General features: G+C 42.8%; 1 protein-coding gene and 2 non-coding genes across 5 annotated transcripts in view; all 3 read left to right on the plus strand.

Annotated features, from left to right (window-relative positions):
- LOC124544766 (zinc finger protein 420-like) overlaps window positions 1-27840 on the plus strand; it is a 165936-nt gene that overhangs the window by 89222 nt on the left and 48874 nt on the right. For 2 of the 3 annotated variants that reach the window (XM_047123442.1, XM_047123444.1), the window contains exons 9-11: window positions 1988-2176; window positions 10981-11223; window positions 11314-11449. In XM_047123442.1, the coding sequence (XP_046979398.1) occupies window positions 1988-2176; window positions 10981-11223; window positions 11314-11449 (568 nt within the window). The remainder of the gene's footprint in view (window positions 1-1987; window positions 2177-10980; window positions 11224-11313; window positions 11450-27840) is intronic. The other variant, XM_047123443.1, reaches the window with a different exon arrangement.
- On the plus strand, window positions 17439-17513 carry Trnat-ugu. The gene has a single exon. It is a non-coding gene; the product is annotated as a tRNA-Thr (tRNA).
- Trnat-ugu lies at window positions 17879-17953 on the plus strand. The gene has a single exon. It is a non-coding gene; the product is annotated as a tRNA-Thr (tRNA).

The raw sequence follows: 27840 nt of genomic DNA on the forward strand, positions 1-27840 counted from the left end.
GCCCTGCCCCAAGAGATCTTGGGCCTTATCTCAATCAGGAACTGCCTCAGCAGATACTGGCAGCATACCAGGCACCCGTTCTATAAACTGCACGTCAACAGACTCCAGGGTATAATACGGGACAAAATACGGACATTTAGCAACAAACAATGGGGACAGAAACTCGCTGGGCTAGATACCACATGTCCTGGTGTGTGGAAGATAGCCAGACACTTCACCAGGGAGAAACTTTATATCCCCACGCTACAAGGATCAGACGGCCAAGCTTACTCTGCGACAGAGACGGCAGAGCTTATGGCCACAACGCTTGCAGTGTCTCTCATGCTGAATCTGGCTCCTTCAGATCCAATATTCACACTTGAAACGGACCAGGAGGTTACACGACTTGTAGCCCAGCCCAGACACGATGAAATTAGACGCACTAGCAGCAATGAAATTACATGGGCTATCAAGCATACCAATGCTAGGAAAGCCCCTGGGCCTGATGGCATTCAAAACTGTCCCCTTCAGGATTTCACGGATAGAGCCATTGAATACCTTACACACATAATGAATGCTATCCTAAAACACCAACACTTTCCTGACTTTTGGAAGGTGGCCAAGGTCCTGATGTTCAGAAAGCCAGGGAAAGACCACTCCCTCCCACAAAATTGCTGACCCATCAGTCTGCTGTGCTTGCTCAGCAAGATTGTTGAGAAGGTAATATTAAAATGCATCACTAGGCACTGCATCGCCAGTGACATCCTAAGACTGGAGCAATTCGCCTTTAGGAATCACCATTCGACAACACAACTACTCCTCCGCGTAGTCAAACATATACCACATGGCTACAACACGAACAAAGCCACAGGGTCCATGTTCATGAACATCGAAAAAGCTTTCGACCGCCTCTGGCACAATGGCCTTATACACAAACTAAGCGGAGCTGGTTTCCCGGACGGACTCGTACGTCTCATACACTCACATCTCATGAACAGATGTTTCAACACTGATGTGCAGGGCAAACAATCAACACAACACGATATCCAAGCTGGAGTACCCCAGGGAAGCATCCTAAGGCCCATCTTGTTTAACCTGTACATTAACAACTTCCGAGTAACACAAAACATGACGTTAGCCATCTACGTGGATGACACAGCCATCCTTGCGCAAGATTGGAAACCGTCGAACGTTAATTCACAAATACAGACAGCACTCAGAACTGCCATCCGTGGTTGGAACAATGGTGTGTTAAAGTAAACGTCGACAAGTGCGAAGCAGTTCTGTTTATACGCAGATCGAAACAACTGTGGAAACATCAACACAGTAGACAGATAACACTACATACATGCTCAATATGTTTCCGAGAGGAAGTCATATATCTCGGTGTCTGGCTGGACCGGAAACTTAAATCGGGGGACCACATCGAATACATTGCCAACAGAGCGCACGCGGGGCTCAAACAACTCTACCCAATGCTCAACAGGGAAAGCACACTGAATAGGAGGATGTCGAGATCCATATACATGACACTGATTAGACCTCTGATGTACGCAGCTCCCGTCTGGAGTTATACAGCTCCTACAGGACTGCGCCGCCTGCAGATCATACAGAACAAAGTGCTGCAAATCATTAGCAACGTTCCACACTACACACGCACTGTGGATCTTCACAATGAATACCGCCTTGTAACCCTCAAGCAACGTGGGATGTGTCCTGTGTTCAGTATTTAATAGCAGCCTAGCATCTCCCATGTGCTACATGATAAGTTGTCCGTATGTAGTGATAAGCTTTTGCAAACTGACCAGAATGTCTCAGAAATGTGCCACCAGTGGATGTCCAGCAGATCTTATGTGCGAGAGGAGAGTTTTATGCTGCAGTTACTTTTCATAGGATTTTACAGATGCTTCTACATGACTGGAGTTGAAGAGTGTTTTACACAGGGAAGTGTTTGACAGAACATATTTCTGCATTTTATTGTGACAATCATTAATTTGTTTCATTTCAGGATTTCCTGTGTGCAGATGATGTCAAAACGCATTACTGTGGAGTGAATGGTGACAATACCAGCCCACAAATAGAATCAAATGATGACGTGGAGCACGAAGGCCAACTTAATTCAAATGGGATAGATGTGCCATCTTCTAGAGACATTATTATCTATGTTACTGAGGAAGGTACATCAGATGTGAAACAGGTACACTATTTTGAAAAGATCTTGATTTACTTAATTATGAAAATAGTTAGATCATTAACACCTTGCCATCGGGAGGATGAGGGTTCAATCCCGCGTCCAGCCATCCTGATTTAGGTTTTCCGTGATTTCCCTAAATCGCTCCAGGCAAATGCCGGGATGGTTCCTTTGAAAGGGCACGACCGACTTCCTTCCCCGTCCTTCCCTAATGTGATGAGACCGATGACCTTGCTGTTTGGTCTCTTCCCCCAAACAATCCCAATGCATTAACATCTGATTGATTAGAGAAGGATGGATAGTCTAGCAAGTCTTTGCTTTTTTTTCCACTGAAAGGCCTCACAGTGTCTTCTCTAAGGGTAAGTGCAACCTAATGAATGAAGCAGTATCTAGAGCTAGTATGATTTTCACACTTGTCCAAACAATTGCTGTCTGCGTCTTACCTTTGACATGCTAACAATTTATGTGTTTGGATGATAAGATATTCATCCCACCATGAATGTATAAACAGGTGATGCTTCAAAATGGTCTAAGCCACTGTTTGAGACCTCTGAAATTTTGTTGCTTGTTTTTTTAGAGAGTTTGGAATGTGTATCTCACAAAAAAATAGGAATGTGATATTTATTGTGCGAAAGACTCTCATGAGTATTGCGAAAAAAAGATGGTAGGACAGTTCTGTGGTCCGACTGGGCTGAGTGGTTCACTGTGACAGGGCAAATAAGTGTGGTTTGGAGAGGGGAGTAAGGAGTAAAAATTGCCCTGTCTCTGACTGTGGTATAGGATGTAGCATTCGAAGTTTTGCAAACGAGGAACTCTCCAGCATTGATCATATAAATTAGAAACTGTTTCTTGTTATTGCACAAAGTGATAATTTTCAGTGCAGGACAGAGCTCAGTGTTCTACAAAATATGGTTTTGAAAATAGTGAAGAACATGCCAACTAGCAGGTAAAAATCAAACTATAGAAATTCCTGAAAGGAATATCAACAATCTAGGAAAAGACAGATTGTTATTTACTGCAAAGAAGACATGTCAAGTTGCAGACAGGCAAAATTAAAAGACACTAACAAATAGCTTTCGCCCACAGCCTTCGCCCCTTCGTCAGCACGTGCATCACACACACACACACACACACACACACACACACACACGCACACGACCGTCACCTCCAGCATCTTGAGCCGGAATGCATCATCATGTGAGATGCAAGCAGCAATCTGGAGGGGGTGGGGAAGGAGAAAGGGAAGGGGAAGGGGTAGTAGTGTGTGGAATGTGCAGGGACTAGAATGCCAAGAGGTGCAGTTTCAGAAGGTTGTGGGGCAGGGAGGTGGGAAAAAAAAGAACACATTAGGAGAGGAGTGGGGAAAGATGGGTGGACGCATTGGCAGAGGGCTGCAAATAAACAGGGTGGGAGATGAGAATAGGGAGTAGATAATAGGACAGAGGGGTGGAAACTTGGGTGAAGGGTGTGGGGACAGTATGTTACCATAGGTTGAGGCCAGGATAATTATGGGAACAGAGAATATGTTGTAAGAATAACTTCCATTTGTGCAGTACAGAAAAGCTGGTGGTGGAGGAAAGGGTCTAGATGGCTCGGGTAGTGAAGCAGCCATTGAAATCGAGAGTGTTACGTCTTACTGAATGGTGTGCCACAGGATGGTCTACTTTGCATTTGGCCACAGTTCAGCAGTGGCTGTTCATCCTGGTGGACAGCTGATTGATGGTCATACCAATATAAAAAGCTGTGCAATGAACGCAGACTTGTGAACAGGGGTCTACAAGAGGTTCATGAACTTACACAACTTATTGCCCTAACCGCCCGTTTCTGAGCCAAAAATATCCTTTTAGAATGGGAAGAGTTACTCCAAAATATACACTCCTGGAAATGGAAAAAAGAACACCGTGAATTCATTGTCCCGGGAAGGGGAAACTTTATTGACACATTCCTGGGGTCAGATACATCACATGATCACACTGACAGAACCACAGGCACATAGACACAGGCAACAGAGCATGCACAATGTCGGCACTAGTACAGTGTATATCCACCTTTCGCAGCAATGCAGGCTGCTATTCTCCCATGGAGACGATCGTAGAGATGCTGGATGTAGTCCTGTGGAACGGCTTACCATGCCATTTCCACCTGGCGCCTCAGTTGGACCAGCGTTCGTGCTGGACGTGCAGACCGCGTGAGACGACGCTTCATCCAGTCCCAAACATGCTCAATGGGGGACAGATCCGGAGATCTTGCTGGCCAGGGTAGTTGACTTACACCTTCTAGAGCACGTTGGGTGGCACGGGATACATGCGGACATGCATTGTCCTGTTGGAACAGCAAGTTCCCTTGCCGGTCTAGGAATGGTAGAACGATGGGTTCGATGACGGTTTGGATGTACCGTGCACTATTCAGTGTCCCCTCGACGATCACCAGTGGTGTACGACCAGTGTAGGAGATCGCTCCCCACACCATGATGCCGGGTGTTGGCCCTGTGTGCCTCGGTCGTATGCAGTCCTGATTGTGGCGCTCACCTGCACGGCGCCAAACACGCATACGGCCATCATTGGCACCAAGGCAGAAGCGACTCTCATCGCTGAAGACGACACGTCTCCATTCGTCCCTCCATTCACGCCTGTCGCGACACCACTGGAGGCGGGCTGAACGATGTTGAGGCGTGAGCGGAAGACGGCCTAACGGTGTGCGGGACCGTAGCCCAGCTTCATGGAGACGGTTGCGAATGGTCCTCGCCGATACCCCAGGAGCAACAGTGTCCCTAATTTGCTGGGAAGTGGCGGTGCGGTCCCCTACGGCACTGCGTAGGATCCTACGGTCTTGGCGTGCATCCGTGCGTTGCTGCGGTCCGGTCCCAGGTCGACGGGCACGTGCACCTTCCGCCGACCACTGGCGACAACATCGATGTACTGTGGAGACCTCACGCCCCACATGTTGAGCAATTCGGCGGTACGTCCACCCGGCCTCCCGCATGCCCACTATACGCCCTCGCTCAAAGTCCGTCAACTGCACATACGGTTCACGTCCACGCTGCCGCGGCATGCTACCAGTGTTAAAGACTGTGATGGAGCTCCGTATGCCACGGCAAACTGGCTGACACTGACGGCGGCGGTGCACAAATGCTGCGCAGCTAGCGCCATTCGACGGCCAACACCGCGGTTCCTGGTGTGTCCGCTGTGCCGTGCGTGTGATCATTGCTTGTACAGCCCTCTCGCAGTGTCCGGAGCAAGTATGGTGGGTCTGACACACCGGTGTCAATGTGTTCTTTTTCCCATTTCCAGGAGTGTAGTATCATATGACATAAGTGAATGAAAATAAGCAAAGTGGACTAATTTTCGTGTCGAACAATCACTCACTTCAGATACTGTTCAAATAGTGTAAAAATTGCATATTTAAGTCTTTGAACCAGATCCTGAATGTGGGCTTTCCACGACAGTTTACTGTCTTATCTGAACACCTAGAAATTTGAACTGTTACGTTTCAGTAATCATATTCCCATACTGTGAAATTAAAATTTCAAGTTTTATTTGAATTGTCTGTTAGAAACTGTCAAAACTGACTCTTACTGTGATTTAGTGTTCCTTTATTTTCTACAAGCCATGAACTTTGGTTATGAAATGCACTATTTGAAATCGAGCCAATGTTGCACACAACATCCTTTACTACTATCGGCAAACAGAAATATTTTAGAGTTACCCGTACTGCTAGAGGGCATGTTGTTCTTGTTGTGGTCTTCAGTCCTGAGACTGGTTTGATGCAGCTCTCCATGCTACCCTATCCTGTGCAAGTTTCCTCATCTCCCAGTACCTACTGCAACCTACATCCTTCTGAATCTGCTTAGTGTATTCATCTCTTGGTCTCCCTCTACGATTTTTACCCTCCACGCTGCCCTCCAATGCTAAATTTGTGATCCCTTGATGCCTCAGAACATGTCCTACCAACCGGTCCCTTCTTCTCGTGAAGTTGTGCCACAAACTCCTCTTCTCCCCAGTTCTATTCAATACCTCCTCATTAGTTATGTGATATACCCATCTAATCTTCAGCATTCTTCTGTAACACCACATTTCGAAAGCTTCTATTCTCTTCTTGTCCAAACGATTTATCGTCCATGTTTCACTTCCATACATTGCTGCACTCCATAAAAATACTTTCAGAAACAACTTCCTGACACTTGAATCTATACTCGATGTTAACAAATTTCTCTTCTTCAGAAACGCTTTCCTTGCCAATGCCAGTCGACATTTTATATCCTCCCTACTTCGACCATCATCAGTTATTTTGCTACAACCCTGTATCACTCCCTTCCCAACCACTGCTTCCCTTTCATGCCCCACGACTCTTATAACTGCCATCTGGTTTCTGTTCCATTTGTAAATAGCCTTTCGCTCCTTGTATTTTACCCCTGCCACCTTTAGAATTTGGAAGAAATTATTTCAGTCAACATTGTCAAAAGCTTTCTCTAAGTCTACAAATGCTAGAAACGTAGGTTTGCCTTTCCTTAATCTATCTTCTAAGTTAAGTTGTAAGGTCAGTATTGCATCACGTGTTCCAATATTTCTACTGAATCCAAACTGATCTTCCCCGATGTCGGCTTCTACCAGTTTTTCCATTCGTCTGTAAAGAATTCGCATTAGTATTTTGCAGCTGTGACTTATTAAACTGATAGTTCGGTAATTTTCACATCTGTCAACACCTGCTTTCTTTGGGATTTGAATTATTATATTCTTCTTGAAGTCTGAGGATACTTCACCTGTCTCATACACCTTCCTCACCAGATAGTAGGGTTTTGTCAGGATTGGCTCTCCCAAGGCTGTCAGTAGTTCTAATGGAATGTTGTCTACTCCCAGGGTCTTGTTTGGGCTCAGGTCTTTCAGTGCTCTGTCAAACTCTTCATGCAGTAACGTATCTCCCATTTCATCTTCATCTACATTCTCTTCCATTTCTATAATGTTGTCCTCAAGTACATCGCCCTTGTGTAGACCCCTCTATATACTCCTTCCATCTTTCTGGTTTCCCTTCTTTGGTTAGAACTGGGTTTCCATCTGAGCATTTGATATTCATACAAGTGGTTCTCTTTTCTCCAAAGGTCTCTTTAATTTTCCTGTAGCCAGTATCTATCTTACCCCTAGTGAGATAAGCCTCTACATCCTCACATTTATCCTCTAGCCATCCCTGCTTAGCCATTTTGCACTTTCTGTCGATCCCATTTTTGAGACATTTGTATTCCTTTTTGCCTGCTTCATTTACTGCATTTTTATATTTTCTCCTTTCATCAATTAAATTCAATATTTCTTCTGTTACCCAAGGGTTTCTACTAGCCCTCGTCTTTTTACCTACTTGATCCTCTGCTGCCTTCACTACTTCATCCCTCAAAGCTACCCATTCTTCTTCTACTGTATTTCTTTCCCTCATTCCTGTCAATTGTTCCCTTATGCTCTCCCTGAAACTCTGCACAACCTCTGGTTTAGCCAGTTTATCCAGGTCCCATCTCCTTAAATTCCCACCTTTTTGCAGTTTCTTCAGTTTTAATCTACAGTTCATAATCAATAGATTGTGATCTGAATCCACATCTGCCCCTGGAAATGTCTTACAATTTAAAACCTGGTTCCTAAATCTCTGTCTTACCATTATATAATCTATCTGAAACCTGTCAGTATCTCCCGACTTCATCCATGTATACAACCTTCTTTTATGATTCTTGAACGAAGTGTTAGCTATGATTAAGTTGTGCTCTGTGCAAAATTCTACCAGACGGCTTCCTCTTTCATTTCTTAGCCCCATTCCATATTCACCTACTACGTTTCCATCTCTCCCTTTTCCTACTCTCGAATTCCAGTCACACATGACTATTAAATTTTCGTCCCCCTTCACTATCTGAATAATTTCTTTTATCTCATCATACATTTAATTAATTTCTTCATCATGTGCAGAGCTAGTTGGCATATAAACTTGTACTACTGTAGTAGGTGTGGGCTTCGTGTCTATCTTGGCCACAATAACGTGTTCACTATGCTGTTTGTAGAAGCTTACTTGCACGCCTATTTTTTTTATTCATTATTAAACCTACTCCTGCATTACCTCTATTTGATTTTGTATTTATAACCCTGTATTCATCTGACCAAAAGTCTTGTTCCTCCTGCCACCGAACTTTACTAATTCCCACTATATCTAACTTTAACCTATCCATTTCCCTTTTTAAATTTTCTAATCTACCTGCTCGATTAAGGGATCTGACATTCCACGCTCCGATCTGTAGAACGCCAGTTTTCTTTCTCCTGATAACAACGTCCTCTTGAGTAGTCCCCGCCCGGAGATCCGAATGGGGGACTATTTTACCTCCGGAATATTTTACCCAAGAGGACGCCATCATCATTTAACCATACAGTAAAGCTGCATGCCCTCGGGAAGAATTACGGCTGTAGTTTCCCCTTGCTTTCAGCCGTTCGCAGTACCAGCACAGCAAGGCCGTTTTGGTTATTGTTACAAGGCCAGATCAGTCAATCATCCAGACTGTTGCCCCTGCAACTACTGAAAAGGCTGCTGCCCCTCGTCAGGAACCACACGTTTGTCTGGCCTCTTAACAGATACCCCTCCGTTGTGGTTGCACCTACGGTACGGCCATCTGTATCGCTGAGGCACGCAAGCCTCCCCACCAACGGCAAGGTCCATGGTTCATGGGGAGGCTAGAGGGCATATCATTTTATAAATAAGGAACAGGAGTGGCCCCAACACTGATATCTGGGGCACCCCCACTTGACTGTGTCCCACTCAGACCCCACATCACAGCCCTTCTCAACATTGTGAGTAATGACCTTTTGCTGTTTGTTGCTAAAGTAAGAGGTGAACCAATTGTGAGCTACCCCACATATTCCTTAATAGTCCAACTTCTGGAGCAATAATTTTTATTAACACAATCAATCGCCTTACTTAAATAAAAAAATATGCCTAGCGTTCGAAACCTTTTGTTTAATCTGTCCAATATCTCACAGAGAAAAGAGAATATAGCATTTTCAGTTGTTAAACAGCTTCTAAAGCTGAACATTTGATAACAAATCGTGTGATATAAAATGATCAATTATCCTTACATACACAGTTTTTTTAATAACTTCAGGAAACACTGATGGCATAAAAATAGGTCTAAAATTGTCCCTTTCTCCCTTTTTATAAAGTGGCTTTACTACAGAGTACTTTAATTGTTCAGGAAACTGACCATTCCTAAAGGAAAAGTTACAAATATGGTTAAATACAGAGCTAACATGTGCAGCACAGTACCTTAATATTGTGTTAGGTAATGGCACAGTAAATGAAGTGACTGCTTTCACAGGTGGGCCTGCCCCTGATGGGTAGTAGAAACCTGTGACAGGACTGGAATAGGATTTGCAGGATGTGTGGATTGGTTAGGTTTTGCATCTGGTTCTTCCACAGGGTATGATATTTTTGGCAAGGGTTTGGGATTGGGAGTGGCATAGGGACGGACTACAACACGCTGGCGAAGGATGTGGTTCAGTTGTTCTATACTGGGATGGTACTGTGTGACGAAGGGGACACTACTTTGTGGCTGGTTTTTGGGGGGTGGTTGGAGGATTGGGGGTGTGAGAGAGGAAATGACATGAGTGGTCTGTTTGCTGACTGGTTCTGGGGGTTGTGCCACCCTGTGAAGGCTGTGGTGAGACCCTCAGCATACTGAACAAGGGAGTTTCCATCGCTTTAGATACACCATCTCCAGATAGCCAGGCCATATTGGAGGGATTTTTTTTGTGTGAAAGGGATGACAGTTGTCAAAACGAAGGTAATGTCGTGGTTGGTGGGTTTAATCTGGACAGAGCCACCAGAGAGGAGGTGGTCAACTTCTAAGAAGATGGCAGGCTGTGTTGAGGAGGACCATGTGAAGTGGATGGGAGAGAAGGTGTTGGGGTTATAAAGGAATGAAGATAGGGTGTCTTGGCCCAGGGTCCAGATCATGAAGATATTGTCAATGAACCTGAACCAGACTAGGGGGGTTAGTGTTTTGGGAGGTTAGGAAGATCTCTCGATGGCCCAAAAAACTGTTTGCACAGGAGGGTGCCATTATATATTTCGGAATAATATAATAATTCAGAATGCTCCCAGCAGTTACCACAATGCCAGACATGTATAATATTTTGTTTATTCCCACTTACCTAAGGAGAAATGACTATTATGGTAAGAAAAAGAGTAATCAGAGCTCACAGGAAAAGATTCACAGCTTCATTTTCCCCATATACTACTTGAGAGTGAAATGGTAGAGAAATAGTTTGAAAGTAGTTGTATGAGCTCTTTGCCGAACACTTCAGTGTGAATTGCTAAGTAATAATATAGATGTAGGTATGTCTCACCCTATCCCTTCTTTCATTCTGGTATGGCTACTTGAAAGTTTTATTTCTGCATGCCATGTTCGTGGTTTTGACTAGAAATGTGTTGATGGTGGTGGCTCAGTGGTAAAGTGCCAGACTACAAATCCAAAGGTCTCAGGTTGAATCCCCAGTCAGTCCTATATTTTTATCTATAATATGGTATTTCTTTCACCTCTGGTAATGTTCGTTGATGTGAAAAATTCTAAGTTACACGATGGTTAATTCAAAGGTCAGAGGAAGCCAAAGGCATACCAACTCCAACAGCACCATGCCTAGTAAAGTACTGTAGTGCCCAAACCAATCTTTGGAGTGTAGACTGCTTTGCTTTAATGTAGATGACATTGTAATATTTACTCAAAATTTATATTAGTAATTTCACCACATGTTACTAAATGTTATAGAATTGACTTTTTTCTCGTTTTGTCCTAGGTGCGTATTAAAGATACTGGTATAGATCATGAATATGCTGATATAATGACTCTTCCCCTGTCAGAGGATGTTAGCTGTGTTGGGCATGATACTAGTTTTGCTGATGGCGTTGTAATTGTATGCAAGTCAGATGGGGAAGGTGTCCCTTGTGTACGTTTCTTGATGGAGCCTTCCAAGGATGAAAAACAGAAACAGAAACATGAAAATGGAGTGACCTTGGGAGAGGTTGCATCTAACACTGAGGTACAAGGTTTCACATACTTAAAGTGATACTGATGTTTTATTCTGTCATATGCTAATATTACACTCACACCTTATTTGTTGCTGGTGCAGGAGCAGCAGCAGCAGCAGCAGCAGGAACAAGAACAAGAACAACTAGATCCAGAAATTATGATAGTAGAAACTGAAAGGAAGCCAGAAGAAAGGGAAGGGTCAGAGAGTCATGCTACAGAAATTAGTATGGTTCAAAGTGAGTTTGCTTTAGATAAATGTTATATCTCTTCATTTCGGACTGCAGAACTTCACAGACCAGATCTCAAACTAATATACCTGTAATAATAATTGCTTCAGCTTTATATAATTGCAGATTACTGAAATTAGATTAAGGGATACCTCATTCCTAATTTGATCTGTACTTCTTGCACAGCCATTGTTGTAGCAGTGTTAGTGGAAGTTACAAGAAAGTAATGGAAAATTTCCATTTTTTTTCTGAAAGTATGTTGTCACACTATTTCAAAATACTTTTCCTCAAGGTGTAAGCACCAATAATAGTCTTCACTTAGTGAAGGTTCTTTATGTGTGTTTAGTGGGAAACTTGTTTAGGAATACTTGAGAAACACACAGCTGCTTCTTATGATCAAATACAAATGCCATCAGGTGGTTTTTTTCACTTTTGGGATAAGAAAAAGATTACATAAGGCCAGGTCTGGGTTGTAAGATGAACGTCATCTGCTCTTATTACTTCAGTTGGAAAACTGTATCTAGGAAGCTAAAATGCATAAATATAGTTTGCCTCAGAATCAAGTTGTTACAGATATGTATCTGCATGGTTGGTTATTGAATATCAACTTTGATCTGCCATAATTAAACCTGTTAAGCATCTGATGATGAAATTCCATGCCCTGAGGCTTCTGTTTATGGGTAAGATGGTGTGGTAGCTTCTGTCTACAAATCTCCTGATATAATGCTCCTCAGGAGGCACGCGACTCTTTTGTGGGTCCATGAATGGTGAGCACAGTGCGTAGAGGTGCTGTAGTAGTCTTTATCGTGTGTACTTCAATGCCTGTCGCTTCTTTTTCCCGGCTCGCTCTACCTTTGCCCACTCTCCTGGCGACAACCCGACTCTCACCTAGGTCTTACCGTGGTTTATTCTTGTGCTGTCTTACATGACTCCCTATGTTTCTCAACTTCTGTGTAGTCCCTACCCAGTTCTGTTGGTCATTGTTTCCAAGTGTCTCTTAAATGCAGATTGTGCAGGGACTGGCACTTCTAGGTGAACTGCCTCACTGCTCGATCCAACACCTAATGCGGTAGCTAGCCCATTGTTGGGCGATTTGCCATATATTTGCACACTTGTAGCGCCTTCTTTCCCTCGGCAATGTAGGGATTGCACTGCTGGTATCTGTGATGCAAAACGTGCAAAGGTTGTGGTGCCCTTCCACAATGAGACATTGTTTCTCACAAAACACTTACCACGACAGGTGGTTGTGGTTGTGACTTGGTGGCGCCCATAGAGTGAGCTCCTGGTTGGAGTAAAAGGCACCAAGCAGACAGTCTGCCATGAAGCTACTCAAACTTACGCAAGCTGGTGGTCATGAGATCCTGGCAATCTCTTCAGATCGGATTTCTCACTAAGATGCTCACCAGTATAGCCCCAAAGTTTTCCTACACTTGTTTACGCTATAGTAGTAGGGACAGTGGTATTGACGTGCAGAACTGTATTCACCACAGTACCTAGTCTGCACTAGAACTGATGGTGAGACATTTCTAATGACCGGATCTCAGTTCTTCATGGAACATATCAAAGATAAGTTTGAAGAGGTGGCAGTGTTGAACAAGACATGGCAAGGCTCCCTCCTTATCCCCTGTGTCTTGAGTGTTACTTTCGTGTACTTCTGTGATCGCTATTCCAGTTTCTTTTATTCCTCATAGCACTTTAAACAAATGACAAGGCATTATTTTTCACTGGGACTTGATTTAGAATACAAGCAGATGAAGAACTATATGGCACCCTGTAATGGCAGGGGGCACAGTTCATCCGCCATATTCAGCTGGGACAATAGGATAATAGAAATGACAAGGGATCATTTGAGGAGGCCATGCTCCCAGAAAAGGTGAAGATAATTGAAGTGTGGAAATGGAAAAAATTGAGTGCTAAATCAGGGGAATCAGAAAACAGTGTATGCTTATTGTACATACCTTATTTGTATCCAAAATTGAGAAAGTATTCTGATACCATGCAATTATGGTGTCTACCTCATCTCTGTAAAAAATAATGAGACAAATGAAAAACGAATAATTTATTAAGAATTATTGAAGTCCCATTCCATGAAACTGACTGATTCTAAGTGGCAGTAAGAAAGTCTTTGTTGAAAATGCTGTTAATACAGAGGCACAACATTTTAGTTGTGATAATACAAATACAAAAATGCAGCACTAATATTTTAACTGCTGGAACTGTACTCAAAACAACCATTTCTACTTTCTTTTAAATTTTTTGATAAGAGAATAACAAAATTAAATTCAAGTAAATATCTCTCAGTATTGGCTTCTGTTTCTTCCATTCTTGGGATCAGATGTCCCCGAGTTTACTGTAAAACTCCCTATGCTGTTGAGAAAGAAATTGCAACATTCTTAACAGGTCTTTGTGTTGCAACTGATAAACATGACTGGTCTTTCAGATGAAGTATGACATGACTTACATGTTCTTTCCTTGTTTGAATACTTGGACATATTTTCATACTTCCATTTCAGAATAAGTATTCTTATATAGCTATTTGAGATGGTTGAGTATGAGACAATGTGGTCACACACCCCTGCATTGGCAACAGTGTTTCAGCAGCAGCTTTGAAATAAAGTCAGTTGGGTGCACTGGATTTACTTGGAATGGGTTCATAGTTGTAACTGACACAATAATCCGTTGTGGAACAAAGGCTGTCCTAACCTTTCATCATTTCTCTTTAGTTGCAAAATCTCTGTTGCAGCTCAAAAAGGTGTGTCAATTCACCAAAAATTGTCATCTAGTTGAATCGTCTCAGGCTAAATGCATGAGACCTCGGCGCATGGCAGTTGGAACTCCATTGAGAAGCACAGCTTTTTTCAAAGTTTGCACCATTTGGTAAGAATGTTTGAAACATTTTCTCCATAATTTGACACTTGGAGCAAGTCTAGGGACAAGCAACAGAGTACCGAGAACATAGTAGCACTGGAAACCCATTTTGTGAAAAATGCCGGCACTTAGAACATTTAACATTTCCACTCTTCAACTATTTTTATGGTGATATCAGGTCCTATGTACCACCACTATATGGTGCTATAAGTACGTGTGTGTGGGACATACATCATCTTGATGTACCAGTGAACCAGCCTGTGGGAATTGCAGACATACTCAGCATGATGGAAGACCTTGTGTCCATGCCACAACTTGCCATCTGTAAGGACAGGCACACCTGCCATATGCCAGTGTGTCCTATTTACAAGAAGGTACAGACAATCCAAGAACACAAAATCTTTGATCAGTTATTGTAGTTCATTGACAAAAAAATACAAATGTCTTCACATTATTATCAGGTGCTGTTCTTCTTTCATCTGAATCATCCAATCAAGTTACACCTTGGTTCGCTTTCCACTTGAGTACTTTGTGCTTGAATGCCTTTCTGTCATTTTGTACATGGCTGTGGCAATCCATTTCGTATTCTTAATGTTTTCTGTGTACTCCTAGATATGTGTAGTTTGCTGGTGTCCAGCATACTCTTGATACGCCCATAAAATTTCGGTCAACATGTCTCCATGTCCTGTACTGTCTGTTTGGTCTCTTGTCTGCCATGCAGTTTGTAGTCTTCTTCTGTTTTATTGGGCACTAGCATTTTTCTGATGATTCTTCTCTCCATTTTCTAGTTACTTTCTGGTGCACTTTTCCTGTCCATGACCAATGTTAATGTTTCAGATACATATACACTGATGTGGCAAAAGTCTTGGCATTCCTCCAAATTGTGTGTTGGATCTCCTTTCTCTTGGTGTAGTGCAGCAACTTGGCATGACATGGACCGAAAAATTGTTGGAAGCCCCTGCAGACATATTGAGTCATGCTGTGTCTATAGCCGCCCATAATAGCGAAAGTGTTGTAGGTGCAGTTTTGGAGATTAGCGTATTCAGACAGATACGACAGTTTTAGTTTTATTATTAGTATAGGTTATTATTATTATTATCATTATTATTATTACGACAATCAGTTTCACAACAGTTGTGGAAAAAACCTTGTGCCAATCCAGATGACATGAACCAATTGCTACACAGTCGTGAAAGCCCCTCGATCTGAGGCTAAGTGTACCATCTTACCGTTCCTCTCTGACCAACACTGAGGTGCCCCAATTCCCCATGAACAGCTGGAGAAGCATTCCTTTTCCATTCCGTTCTTGGATTGAAGGACTCAGTCTCCGTAACTCTCCTCTGGGAGATGTGTGTACACACAACCTAACTTTGTCCAGCAGCTGGAGGAAGCGTGGGTTGCAGGCTGAAGAGCCACCTTCACTTCTACCGTTCCTAGTCTCAAATTAGAAAAGTCTGTGCAGACCTGTGAAACCTTTAAAAGTTTAAAAGAAAAAATAATGAAGAAATCAAAGGTGGAGGAGATTCTGGCAGGTGCAGCAGTCATATATCCCATTACAACACCCTACTCAAGGCATATATGGCAAGTGAAGACAATGGATTGTGATTTGCTACTTCGGCCTCTGCATTCCAGTGGTGTCAATAGGAGACCACCGATGAGCTCTCTGACAGTGATCAGTTTCATAATCTTAGAGCGCCTTCTCGCAAGATACTGTTTTTTTAAGCAAACACAGAAATAAGAATGCTCAGAATGATCTACATCTACGTTTACATGGGTACTCTGCAAATCACATTTAAGTGCCTGGCAGAGGGTTCATCGAACCACGTTCACAATTCTCTATTATTCCAATCTCGTATACCGCGCGGAAAGAATGAACACCTATATCTTTCCATACGAGCTCTGATTCCCCTTTTTTTATCATGGTGATCGTTTTTCGCTATGTAAGTTGGTGTCAACGAAATATTTTCACGTTCGGAGGAGAAAGTTGGTGACTGGAATTTCATGAGAAGATTCTGCAGGAAAGAAAAACGCATTTGTTTTAATGATGCCCACCCCATATCCTGTATCATGTCAGTGACACTCTCTCCCCTATTTCGCGATAGTGCAAAATATGTTGTCCTTTTTTGAACTTTTGCAATGTACTACCTCAATCCTGTCTGGTAAGGATCCCACACCGTGCAGTAGTACTCTAAAAGAGGACGGACAAGTGTAGGGTAGGCAGTCTCCTTAGTAGATCTGTTATGTTTTTTAAGTGTCCTGTCAGTAAAATGCAATCTTTGGTTAGCCTTCCCCACAACATTTTCTATGTGTTCCTCCCAATTTGTTGTTTGTAATTGTAATTCCTAGGTATTTGGATGAACTTATGGCCTTTAGATTTGGCCGATTTATCGTGTAAACAAAGGTTAACGGATTCCTTTTAGCACTCGTGTGGATGACCTCACACTTTTCGTTATTTAGGGTCAATTCTCTATTTTTGCACCATACAAATACTTTTTCTAAATGGTTCTACAATTTGTTTTGATCTTCTGATGACTTTATTAGTCAATAAACGACAGCGTCATCTGCAAGCAGCCTAAGACGGCTGCTCAGATTGTCTCCCAAATTGTTTATATAGATAAGGAAGAGCAAAAGGCCAATGTCACTACTTTGGGGAATGCCAGAAATCACTTCTGTTTTAACTATATATGACGGTAGTATCTGTTCCCGAAAGAACAGTTACCGTGGATGACCATGCAGCTGTGCTAGAAATGAAATGAAAATTAAATGAACACCCTAGCTGCAAACAGGCGTTGATGTACTTCGGTGGGGACATGTTGAAAATGTGTGCACCGACCGGGACTCGAACCAGGGATCTCCTGCTTACATGGCAGACGCTCTATCCATCTGAGCCATCGCGGGCACAGAGGATAGTGCGTCTGCAGGGACTTATCCCTTGCACATTCTTGTGCGAACGCACATGCTATGCCCGAACTCGTACGGAACTTGGTAGATTAATCTGCCACGAGTAATGAGTATGATGGGCGAACATCTATTAGGCGCACTACAAATGTAGTGGTGTGGACATGTTGGGAATGTGGATCTCACGGGGAACGTGCAAGGGATAAGTCCCTGCAGACGCACTATCCTCTGTGCCCGCGATGGCTCAGATGGATAGAGCATCTGCCATGTAAGCAGGAGATCCCAGGTTCGAGTCCCGGTCGGGGCACACATTTTCAGCATGTCCCCACTGAAGTACATCAACGCCTGTTTGCAGCTAGGGTGTCCATTTAATTATCATTTCATTTGTAGCAGAGCTGCATGGTCATCCACGGTAACTGTTCTTTCGGGAACAGATACTACCATCATATATAGTTAAAATATGGCTTCCTGGCCATTGACCTTCTTGTGCGAACGCACACGCTATGCCTGAACTCGTACGGGACTTGGTAGATTAATCTGCCACGAGTAATGAGTATGGTGGGCAAACATCTATTAGGCGCACTACGAATGTGGTGGTGTGGACATGTTGGGAATGTGGATCTGACGGGGAACGTGCAATGGATAAGTCCCTGCAGACGCACTATCCTCTGTGCCCACGATGGCTCAGGTGGATAGAGCGTCTGCCATGTAAGCAGGAGATCCCGGGTTCAAGTCCCGGTCGGGGCACACATTTTCAACATGTCCCCACTGAAGTACGTCAACGCCTGTTTGCAGCTAGGGTGTCCATTTAACTATCATTTCACTTCTGTTTTACTCGATGACTTTCCATCAGTTACCACGAACCGTTACCTCTCTGACAGGAAATCACGAATCCAGTCGCATAACTGAGACGATATTCCATAAGCACGCAATTTCACTATAAGTTGCTTGTGTGGTACAGTGTGAAAAGCCTTCCAGAAATCCAGTCATACGCAATCAATCTATAATCCAGACATACGGAATCAATCTGATATCTGTTGTCAGTAGCACTCATCACTTCATGCAAGGAAAGAGCTAGTTGTGTTCCACAAGAACGATGTTTTCTAAATTCACGTTGACTGTGTGTCAGTAGACCATTTTCTTTGAGGTAATTCATAATGTTCGAACACAATATATGTTCCAAAATCCTGCTGCACATCAACATTAATGACATGAGCCTGTATTTTAGTGGATTACTTCTACTACCTTCCTTGAATGTTGGTGTGACCTGTGCAACTTTCCAGTCTTTGGGTACGGCTTCTTCGTTGAGTGAACTGTTGTATGTGATTGTTAAGCATGGAGTTATTGCATAAGTGTACTCTGAAAGGAACCTAATTGGTATACTGTCTGGACCAGAAGACTTGTTTTTATTAAGTGATTTGAGTTGCTTCACTACTCCCAGGACATTTACTTCTATGTTTGGGCGCTGATGACCACGCTGTTTAGCGCCCGAAAACCTCAAACCACACACACACACACACATACACACACACACACACACACACACACACACACACACACACACACACACTTCTATGTTACTCATGTTGGCAGCTGTTGTTGATTCAATTTATGGAACATTGTCTTCTTTTTGAAGTCATTTCGGAAGGATGTGTGTAGTAACTATGCTTTGGCAGCACTGTATTCGATAGTATCTCCATTGCCATTGTACAGAGAAGGCTTTGAGTATGTCCTGCCGCTAGAAACTTCACAATGACCAGAATCTCTTTGGATTTTCTGTCAGGTTTTGAGACAAAGTATCGTTATGGAAACTATTACAAGCATCTTGCACTGAAGTCCATGCTAAATTTCGAGCTTCTGTATAAGATCACCAGTCTTGGGGATTTTGTGTCTGTTTGAATTTGGAATGTTTGTTTCGTTGTTTCTGCAATAGTGTTCTGACCCGTTTTGTGTACCAAGGAGGATCAGCTCCGTCGTTTGTTAATTTATTTGGTATAAATCTCGCAATTGCTGCCGATACTATTCCTTTGAATTCAAGCCACATCTGGTCTACACTTATATTGTTAATTTGGAAGGAGTGAAGATTGTCTCTCAGCAAGGGATCAAGTGAATTTTTATCTGCTTTTTTGAATAGGTATATTTTTCATTTATTTTTGGAGGGTTTGGGGGTTACAATATTCAGTCTTGCTACAATAACCCAGTGTTCTCTAATCCCTGTATCCATTTTGATGCTCATTATTAACTTGGGATTATTTGTTGCTAGGAGGTCAAGTGTAGTTTCACAACCGTTTACTATTCGCATGGGCTCATGAACTAACTGCCTGAAATAATTTTCAGAGAATGCATTTAACACAATTTCAGATGATGTTTTATGCGGACCTCTAGAATTAAACATGTATTTTTGCCAATATATTGAGGGTAAATTAAAGCCACCACCAACTATAATCATATGTGTCGGGTATGTGTATGAAATCAAACTCAAGTTTGAAACTTCCTGGCAGATTAAAACTGTGTGCTCGACCGAGACTCGAACTACGGACGGAAGGTAGGAGAAGGTAGGAGACGAGATACTGGCAGAAGTAAAGCTGTGAGGACTGGGCATGAGTCGTGGTTCGGTAGCTCAGATGGTAGAGCACTTGCCCGCGAAAGGCAAAGGTCCGGAGTTCGAGTCTCGGTCGGGCACACAGTTTTAATCTGTCAGGAAGTTTCATATCAGCGCACACTCCGCTGCAGAGTGAAAATCTCATTCTGGAAACTCAAGTTTCTTTGAACCTTTCAGCTTTTGTATCATCTGAATTGGGAGGTCGGTAGAAGGATCCAATTATTATATTCTGATTGCCAACAATGACCTCTGCTCATACTAACCCACAAAAACTATCTACTTCTAACAGCAACAAACATGCCACCTCCAACTGTGATTAGCCTATCAATTTTGAACACCGTTAGGTTCTTTGTGAAAATTTTGGCTGAGCTTATCTCCAGTTTCAGCCAGCTTTTAGTGCCTATAACGATTTGAGCATCAGTGCTTTTTATTAGCGCTTGGAGCTCTGGTACTTTCCTAACACAGATATGACAGTTTACAACTGTTACAGACCAATGGTTCTTGTGTCTACGTTCTTCCTGTGTTCGGGCTGCAGCCTTTCTGACTGAAGCCCTTCTTGTGTTTTCCGAGACCCTCTCGTAAAAAACTGCCCAGTCCATGCCACACAGCCCCTGGTACCTGTGTAGCCGCCTCTTGACCTTTTCAGTGGAACCCAAATTCCAACCACCCTTTGGCGCAAGTTGGGGAATCTCCAGCCTACACAGTTGCAGAACTGTCTGAGCCTCTGATTCAGACACTCCACTTGGCTCTGTATCAGGGGTTAGCAATCCGTCCTGTCTACTACGCTGCAAATGGTCAGCTCTGCTTTCATCTCGCAAGCAAGACTGGCAGCCTTTACCATTTCTGTTAGCCACTTGAAACCAGAGAGAATCTCTTCCGATCCAAAGTAACACACATCATTGGTACCGACGGAGCCACCATCTGCTGTTGGCTGCACCCTGTGTTCTTCATGGCATCTGCGAGGACCCATTCCACGTCTTCTATGACTCCAACCGGTATGCACACAGAGTACACATTGGCTTCCTTCCCCTTATTGGCAGGCCATGTCCATAAGGGGCCCCATAATGTGCCCAACACTGGAGCTCCCAAATATCAATAATCCCATCCTCTGTGGTTGTCCGGATTTTGCAGGCTGATGTGGTTGTCCGGATTTTGCATGCTGAGTGGTTTCCTCTGAAACAGGACATGTGACAGCATCTACCTGAGCGACGTGTCAGCCACAGACAGCACGTGGAACCTGTTTGTCAGACTAATGAGGGAGGCCTCATGTGCAGCCCCCTGCTATGCCCCGGGGCAATCTCCCACTCAATCACAGGTGAGGGGGGTCAACCTCAGTGTGAGCAGTAACTGGGTTGGCCACCAGTGAGGACCGATCGGAGGACTCGGACATTGGATTCCCACAGCCCACCCACTACAGTGATGCCCATCCACTGCATCCTCAAGCTGTGTAACCGAAGCCATCACAGCCTGGAGCTGAGAGCGAAGTGTCACCAACTCGGCTCACATCTGCACACAACCATCACAGTCCCTATCTGTACTAAAGACCATGGAAAACTAAACTACCCAGATAAACATACTATTGGCATGTGCTGCGGAACTCTACTGTAGACAGTAATGAAAACACAGGAACTGTGTCTATTAAATTGCGAAAGCTTGAATTTTGTGTGTGTGTGTTTGTGTTTGTTTGTGTGTCTATCAACATGCCAACACTTTCGCTTGGTAAGTTACATCATCTTTGTTTTTAGATATAAATTAGATTAATATGCAGAGATTCAAAAACCTAACTACCGAAACACTCGGATGAAACTAAATAATATTCCCCTGATTAGGAACTTGTGATATGTCACGAAACCTATTTGCTTTCCAACACAAACAGAAATGCAAGAACTGTGGCTATCAGATATTAAATTAACATGCAGAAACTGAAGAAACTAAACTATTAAAGCAAACAGATGATATTATAAAATTCACTCATGGCTAGTAACTCATAAAAGTCACAAAATCGGTTACTTCCGTGTCGTTATGTCTGCCTCAGCTGGCTGCTGCTGCCTTACTGTGACTTTTCCTCCTCTCAGGCGTACGTGGAACATTTTGTGATTCAGTTTACGGTGACCTACCACTTTCAGGCACTTGGACAAAGGACACCTTCCAGCTCTTTACTGTACCCTGTTCAGGGACATATAATGACCATTTACAGAGGAGGAACTCCTTTGTGCCATTGGCTCATCTCATGACATGGCCCCAGATCCTAACTTGATCCTTAATCGAAGGATCCAACACTTGGGTGCAGCTGGAAAAATTACTTTCTCAGTGTTAGCTGTATCTGGCTTAGAGGCAAATTCCCCACACACTGGTGAAATAATACTGTTCTTCCACCGGGAAAGGATTAAAGTGAACAACAAAATATTAAATCAAATTCAATGATGCTTTTGTGTACTTTTTACATTGAACTTGTACCATACTTAGTACCAAAATTTAGTCTTTTCAAAACTTACTTTTGTCACTCATACTTAACGTCACAATAAAGCCGCTGAATCTCTCTCTTTTTGGGTGCATCACCGTATACACTGATCAGCTGAAACATTATTACCATTTTCCACTGCGACATTGGATGTCACCTGGTGGCATTGGGAACATGTGAAGCGTTAACAAAAGTATGTAAGTGCAGCAGACACAGGCAGGGGATCACTCTAGCGAAGATATGTGCTGCAAATGGGAAAATCCATTGAGGCAAGAGACTTTGACAAAGGGCGGATCTTTATTACACAGAGCCTGTGAACGAATATCTCGAAAACGGTGAAGCTGGTCAAATTTTTGTGTACTACTGTTTTAAGCATCTACAGAAAGAGGTTGAAGGACAATGAAACTACCACTAGGCATTAAATGGTTGGATGTCCATGACTCTTCACCGAATGTGGGGTTTGGAGGCTTGTCTGCTCTGTAAAGTAGGATAGATGGTGATCTATGGAATCTCTGCCGAAAGAGAACAATACTGATGCACACGCAACGTGTTTTTGAGCACACCGTTCATTGTACATTATTGAACATGGAGCTTCGCAGCAGACCACTCCTATATGTTCACGTGTTGACCCAACTACATCAACAATTACAATTGCAGTGGGCCTGGGACTATCCGGATTCCACTGTCAATCAGTGGAAACTTGTCAGCTCTTTGGGTGAATCACATGTTTGCTATACTAGGTCGATGGTCATCTCCACAATTACTATCATCGAGATGAGTGGTGACTCAAAACGTGCTGTGCACAACGGATGCAGACTGGTAGCAGCAGTACTATGCTGTGGGAGAATCCTGTGTGGACATTCTCCTGCGCTTGTATGGGACCTATGGTAGTAACCGAAGACATGCTGACGGCTGTGAACCAGCTGCATCCCTTCAAACTTGATGTCTTCCCTGACAATGATGTCATCTTCGAGCAGTATAATTGCCCATATCTCGGAGCCAGAACTGTGCTGCATTGGTTTGAGGAGCATTATAGTGAACTCGCGTTGATGTCCCGGTGACCCAAATTACCTGATGTAAATCCTATGGAATCCATCTTGGTCACTATTGGGCGCCATCACCACGTACACAAATCAGTGGTGCGGTATCTATGTGAGTTACATGATGTGTGCACAGACATCAATGCCAGATACCTCCACAAACCTACCAACAAACTGTCGTATGCCTGATATACAGAATCACTGATGTATTTTGTTCCAAAGATCGACAAACATACTATTAAGCAGGTGGTCATAATGTTTTGGCTCATCAGTGTAGATGTTAATGAGTGATATTAGAGAAGGAAAGTTGCTATTCACCATATAGCGGAGATGCTGAGTCGCGATAGGCACAATAAAGAGATTCACACAATTAAAGCTTTCGGCCATTAAGGCCTTTGTCAGCAGTAGACACACATACACAGCTCTCTGAGACTGCAGATGTGTGTGCAAGTTGCGTTTGTGTGTGTGTGTGTAAGGATTAAAACTGAAAGAATTAATTAGTGCAGAAAACTTTATTCACAAGAGGGAATATATGCTGAACAGCATCTTTAATATTTTATGGCTTAACTATAGCAATTTGAAAAATTAATTGTTCATACTGATGTCTATTTATCAGTGATTTAACATTGTTGTTGTTGTTGTTGTTATTGTTGTGGTCTCCAGTCCTGAGACTGGTTTGATGCAGCTCTCCACGCTACTCTATCCTGTGCAAGGTTCTTCATTCCCAGTACCTGCTGCAACCTACATCCTACTGAATCTGCTTGGTGTATTCATCTCTTGGTCTCCCTCTATGATTTTTACCCTCCACGCTGCCCTCCAATACTAAATTGGTGATCCCTTGATGCCTCAGAACCTGTCCTACCAACCGATCCCTTCTTCTAGTCAAGTTGTGCCATAAACTTCTCTTCTCCCCAGTCCTATTCAATACCTCCTCATTAGTTATGTGATCTACCCATCTAATCTTCAGCATTCTTCTGTAGCACCACGTTTCAAAAGCTTCTATTCTCTTCTTGTTCAAACTATTTATCGTCCATGTTTCACTTCCATACATGGCTACACCCCATACAAATACATTCAGAAACGACTTCCTGGCACTTAAGTCTATACTCGATGTTAACAAATTTCTCTTCTTCAGAAACGCTTTCCTTGCCATTGCCAGTCTACATTTTATATCCTCTCTACTTCGACCATCATCAGCTATTTTGCTCCCCAAATAGCAAAACTCCTTTACTACTTTCAGTGTCTCATTTCCTAATCTAATTCTCTCAGCATCACCCGACTTAATTTGCCTACATTCCATTATCCTCGTTTTGCTTTTGTTGATGTTCATCTTATACCCTCCTTTCATGACACTGTCCATTCCGTTCAACTGCTCTTCCAAATCCTTAGCTGTCTCTGACAGAATTACAATGTCATCGGCGAACCTCAAAGTTTTTATTTCTTCTCCATGGATTTTAATACCTACTCCGAATTTTTCTTTTGTTTCCTCCACTGCTTGCTCTATATACAGATTGAATAACATCGGGGAGAGGCTACGACCCTGTCTCACTCCCTTCCCAACCACTGCTTCTCTTTCATGTCCCTTGACTCTTTATAAGTGCCATCTGGTTTCTGTACAAATTGTAAATAACCTTTCGCTCCCTGTATTTTACCCCTGCCACCTTCAGAATTTGAAAGAGAGTATTCCAGTCAACATTGTCAAAGGCTTTCTCTAAGTCTACAAATGCTAGAAATGTAGGTTTGCCTTTCCTTAACCTTTCTTCTAAGATATGTCGTAAGGTCAGTATTGCCTCACGTGTTCCAATATTTCTTCGGAATCCAAACTGATCTTCCCCGAGGTCGGCTTCTACTAGTTTTTCCATTCGTCTGTAAAGAATTCGCATTAGTATTTTGCAGCCGTGACTTATTAAACTGATAGTTCAGTAATTTTCACATCTGTCAACACCTGCTTTCTTTGGGATTGGAAGTATTATATTCTTCTTGAAGTCTGAGGGTATTTTGCCTGTCTCATACATCTTGCTCACCAGACGGTAGAGTTTTGTCAGGACTGGCTCTCTCAAGGCTGTCAGTAGTTCTAATGTAATGTTGTCTACTCCCAGGGCCTTGTTTCGACTTACCGTATTTACTCGAATCTAAGCCGCACTCGAATCTAAGCCGCACCTGAAAAATGAGACTCGAAATAAAGGAAAAAAAATTTCCCGAATCTAAGCCGCACCTGAAATTTGCGACTCGAAATTCAAGGGGAGAGAAAAGTTGTAGGCCGCACCTCCAAATCGAAACAAAGTTGGTCCATTGTAATATGAGACACAATTTACGTCGAATGAATGACGATACAGCGACAGTAGTTTGGTTAGAGTCGTAAGCTTAGCAGTTAAGCTTTAACAGGTAGCCATTGCTATGCGTCAGGCGCTCCGTCCGTATTTATACGAGTACCCTTCCTTTTTCACGTGCTCTGTCTGGTTTGAATCGATTGCTTATTTTGCTTTGATCTGATAAGTGCCGTTTTCTTTGTTATAGGTGTTCACATCATCCTAAGCTGAAAATGCATTACTGTACTGTGTCATGCATTGTTTGTCGCATTCTGATAGTGCGTGTTTACGGCCTGTCGCCGCTCGCGGCACGGATTGCTTTTGTGCGCGCTACCGCCGCTTAAAAAGAGAGGAATCATCTCATTAGCTAAACAACGGCAAGATACTGCTATTTGTTGTTACTTACACTGCTGCTTTCTTTGATAATGATCAACAAGGACCAAATAATAGACTGCGTGTGATAGAACATGTTCTGAACGAGAGTTCGGCGAAAATTTTTCTCCGTTTGAAAATCTTTGCGGCCGCTTCTTTAGTACATCAAATTCTGCACAGAAATTAGAGTCATCTTAGATTTAAAAATTTAATCAGTTGCCGTGCTTCATTTCTGACTGTATCACATTAGGCATAAGAATAATACGAATATAAACATGACACGATACGTATGTTCTTCCGCGTTTGCTGTTGTCTCACTCTAGTTTCGTAGTTTATTAGGCAGACAGGATTTAAATGAGATAGCAGCAAATGCGAAAGAATACATGGCAAAATGTTTACATTCGATTATTCTTATGGTGAAGAGAATACTGCATGTGATTCACATTTCATCAGGTTCCTATTAGCAACCATCTCTTCTCACTGGTAGGAAAAAATTCAGAACGTAGAGTTGGCCATATTGACAAACATCCTAAACAGTCTTGCCAGTCGGATTTTCGTAGTACATTGAAATTCTGCTACATTCGAAGATGAACAATACGGAATTTGTATTTACTTCGTTGGATAATGTATGAAAATGCAGTGGTCGAAACTCGGGGCGGAGAAAAAAAAAAGCTCGTCTTCCACCTTTCTTTTTTTTTTCTTTTTTTTTTAAAATTTATTTACTGACTCAGAGGTTTTGGCGAAAGTTGAAACGTCCCCTTTGAACAATTTATATATGACTGTGCTTAACCTGACATACAATATTTTTAGCGCAACGCAATCTGACTTTCAAAATTCCCTACAAAAGAATGGGCCCTGACTAACATTAAACTATACCTTTCACAAATCACTTACCTCACAAAAATCTTCGCCACTCAAGCTACTGCAATACAGCGAGCGCCACTACTGCCAGCTAAATAAAAGATTCAAACTACTGAAGGCACTAACTACTGATAGGGATAGTTAGCAAATGAAAGATATTAATAGAAAACAAACAATGTATTTACCTTGATATCATCATATATAAATATAGCAGTTCATGACAAATTACAAAACTCCGCCATCTCTCTCTCCACATCCACCACTGCTGGCGGCTCACCTCCAACTGCTCAACGCTACGCGCTGTTCACAGCCAGCTGCCTAACACTACAATGGCGAGTATTACAACAATGCAAAGCAGACACAGACTGCCCACAGCACAGCCAGTGATTGTCATACAGAGGTGGCGCTACCAATAAAAAACCTAAACAGCCTACTTACATAGAGAAAACATAAACAGCCTACTTACCTAGAGAAAACATAAACAGCCTACTTACATAGCCCCCATGCTCCCCACAAAAAATTTTTACAAATGGTGTTGGGCACTGGCCAATACAGATTTGACAAAAATTTTTCATAATTACAATAACAAAGAAATCAAATGCACACACTTATTGATACAATGTTGGTCAAAAGCTAAAAATTTCTCACAGTCCATAAAGACAGTCCTGATTCATCACAGTAAAATTGCAGTGTTTTTCTCAAAGTCTGAGCAGTAAAAGAAAATGCACACAGAAGTAGTGGATTTCCATGCAGTCTTGAAGAAGTAGTGTTGTCCTTCCAACGGAAAGACAGTGCTGGCTCTTGACATGCTGACGGGTAATGGGCCACAATGGAGCAAACCCACAGCAGAGTCATTCGAAGTTTTGAAGAGTATTGGTAGGTAAGTCATCACAGAGCAGACCCACTGTAGTCCTGGTAGAGATTACAGTATTGGTGGGCCACCAGAGGTGCAGACCCACTGCAGTCCTTGTAGAGATAATGGTATTGGT

Source organism: Schistocerca americana, chromosome 8, assembly GCF_021461395.2.
Source record: "Schistocerca americana isolate TAMUIC-IGC-003095 chromosome 8, iqSchAmer2.1, whole genome shotgun sequence".
Classification (NCBI taxonomy): domain Eukaryota; kingdom Metazoa; phylum Arthropoda; class Insecta; order Orthoptera; family Acrididae; genus Schistocerca; species Schistocerca americana.